Source organism: Oncorhynchus tshawytscha, linkage group LG04, assembly GCF_018296145.1.
Source record: "Oncorhynchus tshawytscha isolate Ot180627B linkage group LG04, Otsh_v2.0, whole genome shotgun sequence".
Classification (NCBI taxonomy): Eukaryota; Metazoa; Chordata; class Actinopteri; order Salmoniformes; family Salmonidae; genus Oncorhynchus; species Oncorhynchus tshawytscha.
Genome location: NC_056432.1, coordinates 21,744,209 through 21,756,668, shown reverse-complemented (window position 1 = coordinate 21,756,668; position 12,460 = coordinate 21,744,209). Strand labels below are relative to the sequence as shown.

Sequence of the window (12,460 nt, the reverse complement as noted above, 5' to 3'; positions counted from 1 at the left end):
GGTCGATGAATACGGCTGCACAGTAATGTCTCTTATCAATGGCAGTTATGATGTCGTTTAGAACCTTGAGCGTGGCTGAGGTGCACCCATGACCAGCTCTGAAACCAGATTGTATAGCGGAGAAGGTACGGTGAGATTTGAATTGGTCAGTAATCTGTTTGTTAACTTTGCTTTCGAAGACCTTAGAAAGACAGGGTAGGATAGATATAGGTATGTAGCGGTTTGGGTCTAGAGTGTCACCCCCTTTGAAGAGGGGGATGACTGTGGCAGCTTTCCAGTCTTTGGGAATCTCAGACGATAGGAAAGAGAGGATGAACAGGCTACTAATAGGGGTTGCAACAATTTTGGCAGATCATTTTTAGAAAGAAAGGGTCCAGATTGTCTAGCCCGGCTGATTTGTAGGGGTCCAGATTTTGCAGCTCTTTCAGAACATCAGCTATCTGGATTTGGGTGAAGGAGAAATGGTGGGGGCTTTGGCGGATTGCTGTGGAGGGTGCCGGGCAGTTGCCCGGGGTAGGGGTAGCCAGGTGGAAAGCATGGCCAGCCATAGAGAAATGCTTATTGAAATTCTCAATTATAGTGGATTTGTCGGTGTTGACAGTGTTTCATAGCCTCAGAGCAGTGGGCAGCTGGGAGGAGGTGCTCTTATTCTCCATGGACTTTACAGTCTCCCAGAACCTTTTTGAGTTAGTACTACAGGATGCAAATTTCTGTTTGAAAAAGCTAGCCTTAGCTTTCCTAACTGCCTGTGTATATTTGTTCCTAACTTCCCTGAAAAGTTGCATATCACGGGGGCTATTCGATGCTAATGCAGAATGCCACAGGATGTTTTTGTGCTGGTCAAGGGCAGACAGGTCTGGAGTGAACCAAGGACTATATCTATTCCTAGTTCTACATTTTTTGAATGGGGCATGCTTATTTAAGATGGTGAGGAAGGCACTTTTAAAGAATAGCCAGGCATCATCTACTGACGGGATGAGGTCAATGTCATTCCAGGATATCCCGGCCAGGTCTATTAGAAAGGCCTGCTCACAGAAGTGTTTTAGGGAGCGTTTGACAGTGATGAGGGGTGGTCGTTTGGTCGCAGATCCATTACGGATATAGGCAATGAGGCAGTGATCGCTGAGATCTTGATTGAAAATAGCAGAGGTGTATTTGGAGGGCGAGTTAGTTAGGATGACATCTATGAGGGTGCCCGTGTTTACGGCTTTGGGGTTGTACCTGGTAGGTTCATTAATAGTTTGTGTGAGATTGAGGGCATCATTCATGGATTGTAGGATGGCCGGGGTGTTAAGCATGTCCCAGTTTAGGCCACCTAGTAGCACGAGCTCAGAAGATAGATGGGGGGCAATCAATTCACATATGGTATCGAGGCCACAGCTGGGGGCAGAGGGAGGTCTATAGCAAGCGGAAACAGTGAGAGACTTGTTTCTGGAAAGGTGAATTTTTAGAAGTAGAAGCTCGAATTGTTTGGGTACAGACTTGGATAGTAATACAGAACTCTGCAGGCTATCTTTGCAGTAGATTGCAACACCGCCCCCTTTGGCAGTTCTATCTTGGAAAATGTTATAGTTAGCGATGGAGATTTCAGGGTTTTTGGTGGTTTTCCTATGCCAGGATTTAGACACGGCTAAGACATCCGGGTTGGCAGAGTGTGCTAAAGCAGTGAGTTCAACAAACTTTGGGAGTAGGCTTCTAATGTTAACATGCATCAAACCAAGGCTTTTACGGTTACAGAGGTCAACAAATGAGAGCACCTGGGGAGTGGGAGTGGAGCTAGGCACTGCAGGACCTGGATTAACCTCTACATCACCAGAGGAACAGAGGAGAAGTAGGATAAGGATATGGCTAAATGCTAGACGAACTGGCCGTGTAGCACGTTCGGAACAGAGAGTAAAAGGAGCAGGTTTCTGGGCACGATAGCATAGATTCAAGGCATTGTGTACAGACAAAGGTAAGGAAGGATGTGAGTACATTGGAGGTAAACCTAGGCATTGATTCTGTAGGCACTGCACATGCCTGTGAGGGAGTTCTGCATGTGTAAGCATTTCACTGACAATCCGTTAATGGCGTTATCCAGAAAGAAAACCCACCAAGAAAGATTTCTTCCGCTAATGTCTCAGCCAATTTTCAGCGATCCAATTGCCCTCAGCAGTAGACTTCCTCACATAGAAAATAATAATCTAGTTTTTACTGTGGCGTAGACATTGAGAAACAAATATATTTTAATACTGAGATAAGGTTTAATAATTGTTTAGGAGCCTCCATTGAGGTTCTCTGCTTTTCTCACAGGGGTCATGAAAACCATATGGGCCCTAGATGAGCAGGGAAATGCCGGAATAAACATTGTTGCAGTGGGGATTTAGATGTCACTATGACATACAAATCCAATTCACCACAGACAATGACTTTGGCTCCTACTGTCTCAGTCCCCTGCTGTATATTTGCCCTCTTAACATTAAACCAGTATCTCTATTGGGCTTGCATTCTGAATGGTCTAGGGGTCTCTCAACTGAGAAAGCGTTTACTGAACACCTGACTTTTATAGTAGATAGGTTTTAGAGTGGAGTGGACCTACTCTACTGTAATATAGTGGCTCTCAGACTTTAGAAACAGCCACATTCGCCTCTTGCCATGTAAAAAACTGGATCAACTCCAGATAAGGATTTAGATTTTCCCTCTTCTGACTTTTTTTAGTTTTCCAGTGGGACAGTTGTAATTCAAGAAGAAAAAGATCTCTATACACCAGAAATGTAATATCGTGTTACGCACTTAAGCGTAGTGGGTGCGGAGTCAGACGCAGGAGGCAGAAAGTACTGAGCAGTGCTTTATTTGGCACGGGGAAAATCGTGCGCGTCAAAACTCACGGGCGCAACAAACACGATACACGAAACCAGGACCTAACAAGTCCAGAGGGAAAACCCCAAAACGAAACACGCTACCAATACACTACCACACACAAACACAGTGGGAAAAATAAGCCCGCACAAAGAGCAGGCAGGCCGGCCAGCTTAATTAGCCCAACTAAACGTAAACAAGAAACAGGTGTAACTAATAAGACAAAACCAACAGAAGAGGGAAAAGGGATCGGTGGCAGCTAGTAGACTGGTGACGACGACCGCCGAGCACCATCCGAACAGGAAGAGGAGCCATCTTTGGTAGGTGTCGTGACATATCTTGCTTCGGACCCAAGGACGTTTACAGATTGCAACTCTCCAACGTGCATTGTGTATCGTACCCATACTGTGGAGCATATAATATATCCCTCAACTCAACGCTTACAAAATGTATTTACATTTCTGAGTCAATACTGTAACTTGGCATACCCGAGGATGCTTCCTTGCCAAAAATATTGCCTTACAAAATAATATACACATACATAATAATAATATACACATACACATGCTAAACGGACAGGGAGGAAGAGGGCGGAGGTTTATCCAGTGGATTGGGTGCTTTAGAGATTATGAGGGGGTGAGGGGGGTTGTCTGCCATTTGTATTTTTGTCTGCTGATTCAGCAGCCCCAGGTCCCTCTCGCAATTACAGACAATATACAGTACATTGGGTTGCACTGAAATGGCCTAAGAGAAGATCTGACCTTGTAAAGTGTTTGTTACTCTTACCATCACTGCCATGAATTTCCATCCTTATAGAGTGGGATCATGGAGAACAGGAGACAGAGAGGGGGGTCGGGAGTTGTGGTCGATGGGATCGGCTGGAGAGAGAGAAGGCGGCAGGTGGAAAGTCATTCTTAGGAAAGTCATTCATCTATGTCAGTCATCACTCAGCCCTCCAGTTAAAACCTACTTTGAGTTTTTCCCCCCATCATGTCATCATATTGATAGCAATAATAATAAAACAGAATCTTGTAATTTTTGTAGCACACCAAAAGAAAACGGTATTGTTTATTGCTACTCTTTTTCTTCCCCAGGCACAATGTTCAATAAGCACCGTTGCTAATGTAAAAAAGTATCACCCGTCCTTCTCTCTGTGTGTGTTTCTGCAGGCCAACGATGCCTCAGGGAACACCTGGAACTGGATCTACTTCATCCCCCTCATCATCATCGGATCCTTCTTCATGCTCAACCTGGTCCTGGGAGTCCTGTCTGGGTGAGTGTCAACATCATGTCCTGACACCATCCCTGTCTGTGGGAAAGGTGTTGTTATCAACCCACTATTATGAAGCACATACAGTATAGTGCTCTTTACAAGTCATTTCACTTACCTGCTGGCTCTGTTTAACATGAAGCTTCTGTCTGATTATATTGGCATGGCGTTAGCCTAATCGAATGGGAGTATTCATTTACATAGTTTACAGTGTTTGTATTTTCCCTGTTTTCTCACATTTGAAGCAGTGTTTTGTGAAATATATGCTTGCCCACCAAGAGTTTGCATTGGGAGTGACCTGACTGGAATGTTTTCACACACACAGTACAGAACATAACAGTAAGGAACAGTACAGTACATAACAGTAAGGAACAGTACAGTACATAACAGTAAGGAACAGAACAGTACATAACAGTAAGGAACAGTACATAACAGTACAGTAAGGAACAGTACATAACAGTACAGTAAGGAACAGTACATAACAGTACAGTAAGGAACAGAACATAACAGTACAGTAAGGAACAGAACATAACAGTAAGGAACAGTACAGTACATAACAGTAAGGAACAGTACAGTACATAACAGTAAGGAACAGAACAGTACATAACAGTAAGGAACAGTACATAACAGTACAGTAAGGAACAGTACATAACAGTACAGTAAGGAACAGTACATAACAGTAAGGAACAGTACAGTACATAACAGTAAGGAACAGAACAGTACATAACAGTAAGGAACAGTACATAACAGTACAGTAAGGAACAGAACATAACAGTAAGGAACAGTACATAACAGTACAGTATGGAACAGAACATAACAGTAAGGAACAGTACATAACAGTACAGTAAGGAACAGAACATAACAGTAAGGAACAGAACAGTACATAACAGTAAGGAACAGAACAGTACATAATAGTAAGGAACAGAACAGTACAGGACAGTACAGTACAGGACATAACAGTAAGGAACAGATCAGTACAGTACAGTACATAACAGTAAGGAACATAACAGTGCAGTACAGAATATAACGAGTAAGGAACAGAACAGTACAGAACAGAATATAACAGTAAGGAACAGAACAGTACAGTAAGGAACATAACAGTAAGGAACAGAACAGAACGGTACGGAACGGAACACTACAGAACAGAGCAGTACAGAACAGAACAGTACAGAGCTCTTAAGTGCTGAGCTGTATTAGACTCCCTCCTTTAGATTCACTAAACAGCAGAGTAATCCAGGACAACACTGGAGGTAGAATAGTCCTACATAGACAATATCAGAGGTGTTTTCTGAATGTGTCATCCACTCTGTGCCCTGTTCAAATTACTGTCAAGGGAAAATAGCATTTTATTTCTGATAAATTGGTTTACATCATTTCCTGTACTTACACTACAGTACAGTAGTCCCTGGATTGAGGGCAGCTACTCCCACACGTATCCCTATACCATCAATGTCTGGTGAATCATGCCGTAGACTCGAGTGTAATGCCAATGCTGTGTAATTTGGAATGTATATGTTTTTTTCTGTTCATTGTTTTGAAGCCCAGGGGGCATGTTGTCTCTCTCTCTCTCTCTCTCTCTCTCTCTCTCTCTCTCTCTCTCTCTCTCTCTCTCTCTCTCTCTCACACTTACACACAAACACACAAACTGGCAGAGCTTAATGGAAGGCCTCCTGATGAGTGCTGTACTAGCTGCTATTAGGACTTGAATTTATTACTTCTCGGAAACCAAATCTAATTCTCACTTGCTGTTCCACTAAATGGCTTCAGCTCTTTCTGTACTATCAATGTGGCACTATGCTCTTCATAAGGCCATGATAAACTAACAAAAAAATCTTTGAATTTAATTTTTTTTTTTTATCTGCGGGGTTTTGATCGGCACCGCCACCTAATGGGCAATTTCTAGAAATCCTCCAATCAGAGCACAGATATTGGTAATGTGATCAGTGTACCATCCTGAAATGTTTTGGAAAACAACCGTTTTTGATCTGAAGTGAGAGAAAATCTACTCCCGTTTTGGAGTGAAAAGTTGGACTTCCACGTCTCAAATTATTTCTTACTACAATATACACTGAGTATACTAAACATTAAGTACACCTGCTCTTTTCATGAGAGACTGACCAGGTGAATCCAGGTGAAAGCCATGATCCCTTATTGATGTCACTTGTTAAATCCATGTCAATCAGTGTAGATGAAAGGGAGGAGACAGGTTAAATAAGGATTTTTAAGCCTTGAGACATTTGAGACATGGTTTGTGTGCCATTCATAGGGTGAATGTGCAATACAAATGATTTAAGTGCCTTTGTGTATGATAGTAGGTACCAGACGCACCGGTTTTTGTCAAGAACTGCAACGCTCCTGGGTTTTTCATGCTCAACAGTTTCCCGTGTGTTTCAAGAATGGCCCTCCACCCAAAGGACATCCAGACAATTTGACACAACTGTAGGAAGCATTTCAGTCAACATGGGCCAACATCCCTGTGGAACGCTTGACACCTTGTCGAGTCCATGCCTCTACAAATTGAGGCTGTTCTGAGGGTAAAAGGGGGGGTGCAACTCAATATTAGGAAGGTGTTTTGTACACTCAGTATATGGTCATATGTTAATAAATATATACTGTGCACAGTTTGTCATGTTTAACTGACAAAAATATCCATGGTTGGATGCTAACCAGAGCTCATGCAAAGTCAATGGGACAAACTGGCTAAATTAGCTATCTAGCTAGCCAGGTAGAGTGTTAGCTAGCTATAGCTGTATATATTTCATTTTAGATAGTTTTTTTGTATGGTTAACTAGCTGGCTAGCTATCTTAAAACCATTTACATCTTTCTAGTTTATGATTATGAAGTTGGAAGTTTGCTTAATGTAGCTAGTTATCTTTGTCTATATTGCCATTGACTTGACTGGCAGCAGGTTGAGTTGATGGACAGAGCACAGCTGTGAATTTCAGTACAGATGTGGCAGTCAATAACAAGCTATAGGAGAGGAGTAAATAAATGGGGGAAATAAGCTTAAAGTGATCTATTGATCTAATATTAATGTTCATGTTGCTCATTGCTCCAGTGTCTCATACCCACCTCAATTGCCAGCAAAATTGCTCTGCAATATTCCCCCCAAAAACGCCGGTGTATCATGGTCTTTAAAGACTTGTGTGTTACTTTGTCAGAAAGTCAGTCCTCCTACCTGTTGTCTCGTCACTGGCTGCACTCAGTATCCCATCTGCGAAGATGGCGTAAACTCTGACTCTGTAAGACTCTGTGTACTTCATACAATCCGGTGGTGTAAAGTACTTAAGTAAATATACTTTAAAGTACTACTTTTAAGTCGTTTTTTGGGATATCTGTACTTCACTATTGATATTTTGCACTACTTTTACTTCACTACATTCCTAAAGAAAATAATGTACCTTTTACTCCATACATTTTCCCTGACACACAAAGTACTCATTACATTTTGAACGCTTAGCAGGACAGGAACATGGTCACATTCATGCATTTGTCAAGATAACATGCCTGGTCATCCCTACTGCCTCAGATTTGGCAGACTCACTACACAAAAATGATTTGTTTGTTGTGTTGGAGTGTGCTCCTGTCTATCCCTAAATAAAGCATTTTTGGTGGGTTTGTATCTTTTGATTTATACAACATGCCTACCACTTTGACGATGCATTTTTGATTATTATTGTGAAACAAACAAGACAAGAAACGGAAAACTTGAGTGTGTATAACTATTCACCCCCCCCCAAGTCAATACTTTGTAGAGCCACCTTTTGTAGCAATTACAGCTGCAAGGCTCTTGGGGTATGTCTCTATAAGCTTGGCACATCTAGCCACTGGGAATTTGAACCATTCTTCAAGGCAAAACTGCTCCAGCTCCTTCAAGTTGGATGGGTTCTGCTGGTGTACAGCAATCTTTAAGTCATAAAACAGATTCTCAATTGGATTGAGTTCTGGGCTTTGACTAGGCCATTCCAATACATTTAAATGTCTCCCCTTATCCACTCGAGTGATGCTTTAGCAGTATGCTTACGGTCATTGTCCTGCTGGCAGGTGAACCTCCGTCCAAGTTTCAAATCTCTGGAGGACTGAAACAGGTTTCCCTCAAGAATTTCCCTGTATTTAGCACCATCCATCATTCCTTCAATTCTGACCAGTTTCCCAGTCCCTTCCAATGAAAAACATCCCCACAGCATGATGCTGCCACCACCATGCTTCACTGTGGGGATGTTGTGCTCAGGGTGATGAGGTGTTGGGTTTGGGCCAGACATAGCATTTTCCTTGATGGCCAAAAAGCTCCATTTGAGTCTCATCTGACCAGAGTACCTTCTTCCATATGTTTGGGGATTCTTCCACATGCCTTTTGGCAAACACCAAACGTGTCTGCTTATTTTTTTTCTTTAAGCAATGTCTTTTTTCTGGACGCTCTTCTGTTAAGCCCAGCTTTTTGGAGTGTACAGCTTAAAGTGGTCCTATGGACAGATACTCCAATCTCCTCTTTGCAGCTCCTTCAGGGTTGTCTTTGGTCTCTTTGTTGCCTCTCTGATTAATGCCCTCCTTGCCTGGTCTGTGAGTTTTGGTGGGCGGCCCTCTCTCTGGCAGGTTTGTTGTGGTGCCATATTCTTTCCATTTTTTAAATTATTTTATTTTTATTATTAATATTATTTTATTTTATATTTTAAAACCCTTTTTCTCCCCAATTTCATAGTATCCAATTATTAGTAGTTACTATCTTGTCTCATCGCTACAACTCCCGTACGTGCTCAGGAGAGACGAAGGTCGAAAGTCATGCGTCCTCCGAAACACGACCCAACCAAGCCGCACTGCTTCTTAACACAGCGCGCATCCAACCCGGAAGCCAGCCACACCAATGTGTCGGAGGAAACACCGTGCACCTGGTAACCTTGGTTAGTACACACTGCGCCCGGCCCGTCATTTTACTGTGGTTATAGATACTTTTGTGGCTGTTTCCTCCAGCATCTTCACAAGGTCCTTTGCTGTTGTTCTGGGATTGATTTGCACTTTTCACACCAAAGTACGTTTATCTCTAAGAGACAGTACGCGTCTCCATCCTGAGCGGTATGACGGCTGCGTGGTCCCATGGTGTTTATACTTGCGTACTATTGTTTGTACAGATGAACGTGGTACCTTCAGGTGCTTGGAAATTGCTCCCAAGGATGAACCAGACTTGTGGAGTTCTACAAAAAAAAATTCTGATGTCTTGGCTGATTTCTTTTGATTTTCCCATGATGTCAAGCGAAGAGGCACTGAGTTTGAAGGTTGGCCTTGAAATACATCCACAGGTATACCTCCAATTGACTCAAATGATGAAATCAAATCAAATCAAATCAAATCAAAATGTATTTGTCACATACACATGGTTAGCAGATGTTAATGCGAGTGTAGCGAAATGCTTGTGCTTCTAGTTCCGACAATGCAGTAATAACGAGCAAGTAATCTAACTAACAATTCCAAAAAAACTACTGTCTTATACACAGTGTAAGGGGATAAAGAATATGTACATAAGGATATATGAATGAGTGATGGTACAGAGCAGCATAGGCAAGATACAGTAGATGATATTGAGTACAGTATATACATATGAGATAAGTATGTAAACCAAGTGGCATAGTTAAAGTGGCTAGTGATACATGTATTACATAAGGATGCAGTCGATGATATAGAGTACAGTATCAACGTATGCATATGAGATGAACAATGTAGGGTAAGTAACATTATGTAAGGTAGCATTGTTTAAAGTGGCTAGTGATATATTTACATAATTTCCCATCAATTCCCATGATTAAAGTGGCTGGAGTAGAGTCAGTGTCATTGACAGTGTGTTGGCAGTAGCCACTCAATGTTAGTGGTGGCTGTTTAACAGTCTGATGGCCTTGAGATAGAAGCTGTTTTTCAGTCTCTCGGTCCCAGCTTTGATGCACCTGTACTGACCTCGCCTTCTGGATGACAGCGGGGTGAACAGGCAGTGGCTCGGGTGGTTGATGTCCTTGATGATCTTTATGGCCTTCCTGTAGCATCGGGTGGTGTAGGTGTCCTGGAGGGCAGGTAGTTTGCCCCCGGTGATGCGTTGTGCAGACCTCACTACCCTCTGGAGAGCCTTACGGTTGAGGGCTGTGCAGTTGCCATACCAGGCGGTGATACAGCCCGCCAGGATGCTCTCGATTGTGCATCTGTAGAAGTTTGTGAGTGCTTTTGGTGACAAGCCGAATTTCTTCAGCCTCCTGAGGTTGAAGAGGCGCTGCTGCGCCTTCCTCACGATGCTGTCTGTGTGAGTGGACCAATTCAGTTTGTCTGTGATGTGTATGCCGAGGAACTTAAAACTTGCTACCCTCTCCACTACTGTTCCATCGATGTGGATGGGGGTGTTCCCTCTGCTGTTTCCTGAAGTCCACAATCATCTCCTTAGTTTTGTTGATGTTGAGTGTGAGGTTATTTTCCTGACACCACACTCCGAGGGCCCTCACCTCCTCCCTGTAGGCCGTCTCGTCGTTGTTGGTAATCAAGCCTACCACTGTTGTGTCGTCCGCAAACTTGATGATTGAGTTGGAGGCGTGCATGGCCACGCAGTCGTGGGTGAACAGGGAGTACAGGAGAGGGCTCAGAACGCACCCTTGTGGGGCCCCAGTGTTGAGGATCAGCGGGGAGGAGATGTTGTTGCCTACCCTCACCACCTGGGGGCGGCCCGTCAGGAAGTCCAGTACCCAGTTGCACAGGGCGGGGTCGAGACCCAGGGTCTCGAGCTTGATGACGAGCTTGGAGGGTACTATGGTGTTGAATGCCGAGCTGTAGTCGATGAACAGCATTCTCACAAATCAGAAGCTTCTAAAGTCATGATATCATTTTTGTGAATTTTCCAAGTTGTTTAAAGGCACAGTCAACTTAGTGTATGTAAACTTCTGACCCACTGGAATTGTGATACAGTTATTGGAGAAATTACTTGTATCATGCACAAAGTAGATGTCCTAACTGACTTGCCAAAACTATAGTTTGTTAACAGGAAATTTGTGGAGTGGTAAAAAATGAGTTTTTATGACTCCAACCTAGGTGTATGTAAACTTCTGACTTCAACTGTATTTTCTTTTTCAAGAAGTCTATGAAAAGTGGATGTAGAACCATTAGACAGGGTGATTGACATAGCAGTAGTGGATGAAGACCTTGACCAGCAGGTGCGGTTGCTGGGGAGAGGTGGCTCCCAAACGTCATCATCCAAATCCTCTGCATCCTCCACTTTGTTGTGAATAAAATAAAGGGATGTATCGTTATAAGACACACAGAATCACAGTTGACTAAATGTACAAAACAACATTAGGGTCAACTTTACCTGTGCAGTGACTCACATAGAAGGTGGGAACCACACACACACAATGCAAACAGTAACACTTTGGAGACAAAGGAAGAGGTGAGAACCACAAATCAACAATGGCCATAAGAGTTTAGTGGCCTCTTCAAAGTTACAAGGATGAAACTTAGAACAGCAAACAGTGAACTAATATGAAACATAGACAATACCTACTTTGTAATTATATAACATTGAAATGACTTGTTACAATGGCCTATGTAAACTAAATCCAAAGCACAAAAAGGAGACAACTTATAAAAAATGAAATACATATAGTAAATTAGCTATATAAAGTCATGAAGATAATTTACTTACAGATCTAAAAGTGGATCCAATCCTTCTAGAAAGCAATCTTCGTCGTCCGAGTCGAAATTCTCGTTGTCCAAATCGCTCCCCTAATCTGTGTCCGACTCCAGTATTTTATTCAAAGTTTCTATGTCGGTATACTTATTCATAGCTGCCTTCTTTTTAGGTTCCTGTTCGATATTCTTCATTTTTAACTTTTTTTCACCCTTGAGAAACTATCTTTTATGCTAAAGAAATTAAATTAAATCGTGCTCGGTGCGTCTTGTCTCTGAGCCCGGTAGTAATAGTTTGCGGTATGCATAAAAGGTTCTAGGCCTTGCTTTGTCCCACCCAGGTCAACTGCATATCCCTGGAAAGCTTATCTCGTTGGCTACAAGACTGTCAAGGTGCCCCAGTAGCCAATCCTCTGTGTAATGGATGCCTACAGTGAGTAAGCAGGTATCGTCATATTTTTTATGCTCAAAGATGTGACGCGAATGTGGACATTCAATGTGTCCATTAGGTCATACATCATCAGATAACATCGGCAACATGCAATATTTGTTCCTACCGACATAGGGATTAATTTGATACCCCTCATGTAGCCATAGCTCAAACACAGACCAAATGGAAGCTTATCTTGTAAGATATTTGGTGAAAACGCTGTGTAAAATAAACATTTTGACTCTCGGGTCTGGTGATCAATAACGATAGG

At 42.6% G+C, this 12,460-nt stretch overlaps 1 protein-coding gene across 1 annotated transcript in view; it reads left to right on the top strand.

Annotated features, from left to right (window-relative positions):
• The window catches only part of LOC112232795 (voltage-dependent N-type calcium channel subunit alpha-1B-like), a 102,439-nt gene that overhangs the window by 20,843 nt on the left and 69,136 nt on the right, over positions 1-12,460 (top strand). Inside the window, exon 4 of the mRNA XM_042321268.1 lies at positions 4,008-4,111. Coding sequence (XP_042177202.1) covers positions 4,008-4,111 — 104 coding nt within the window. The remainder of the gene's footprint in view (positions 1-4,007; positions 4,112-12,460) is intronic.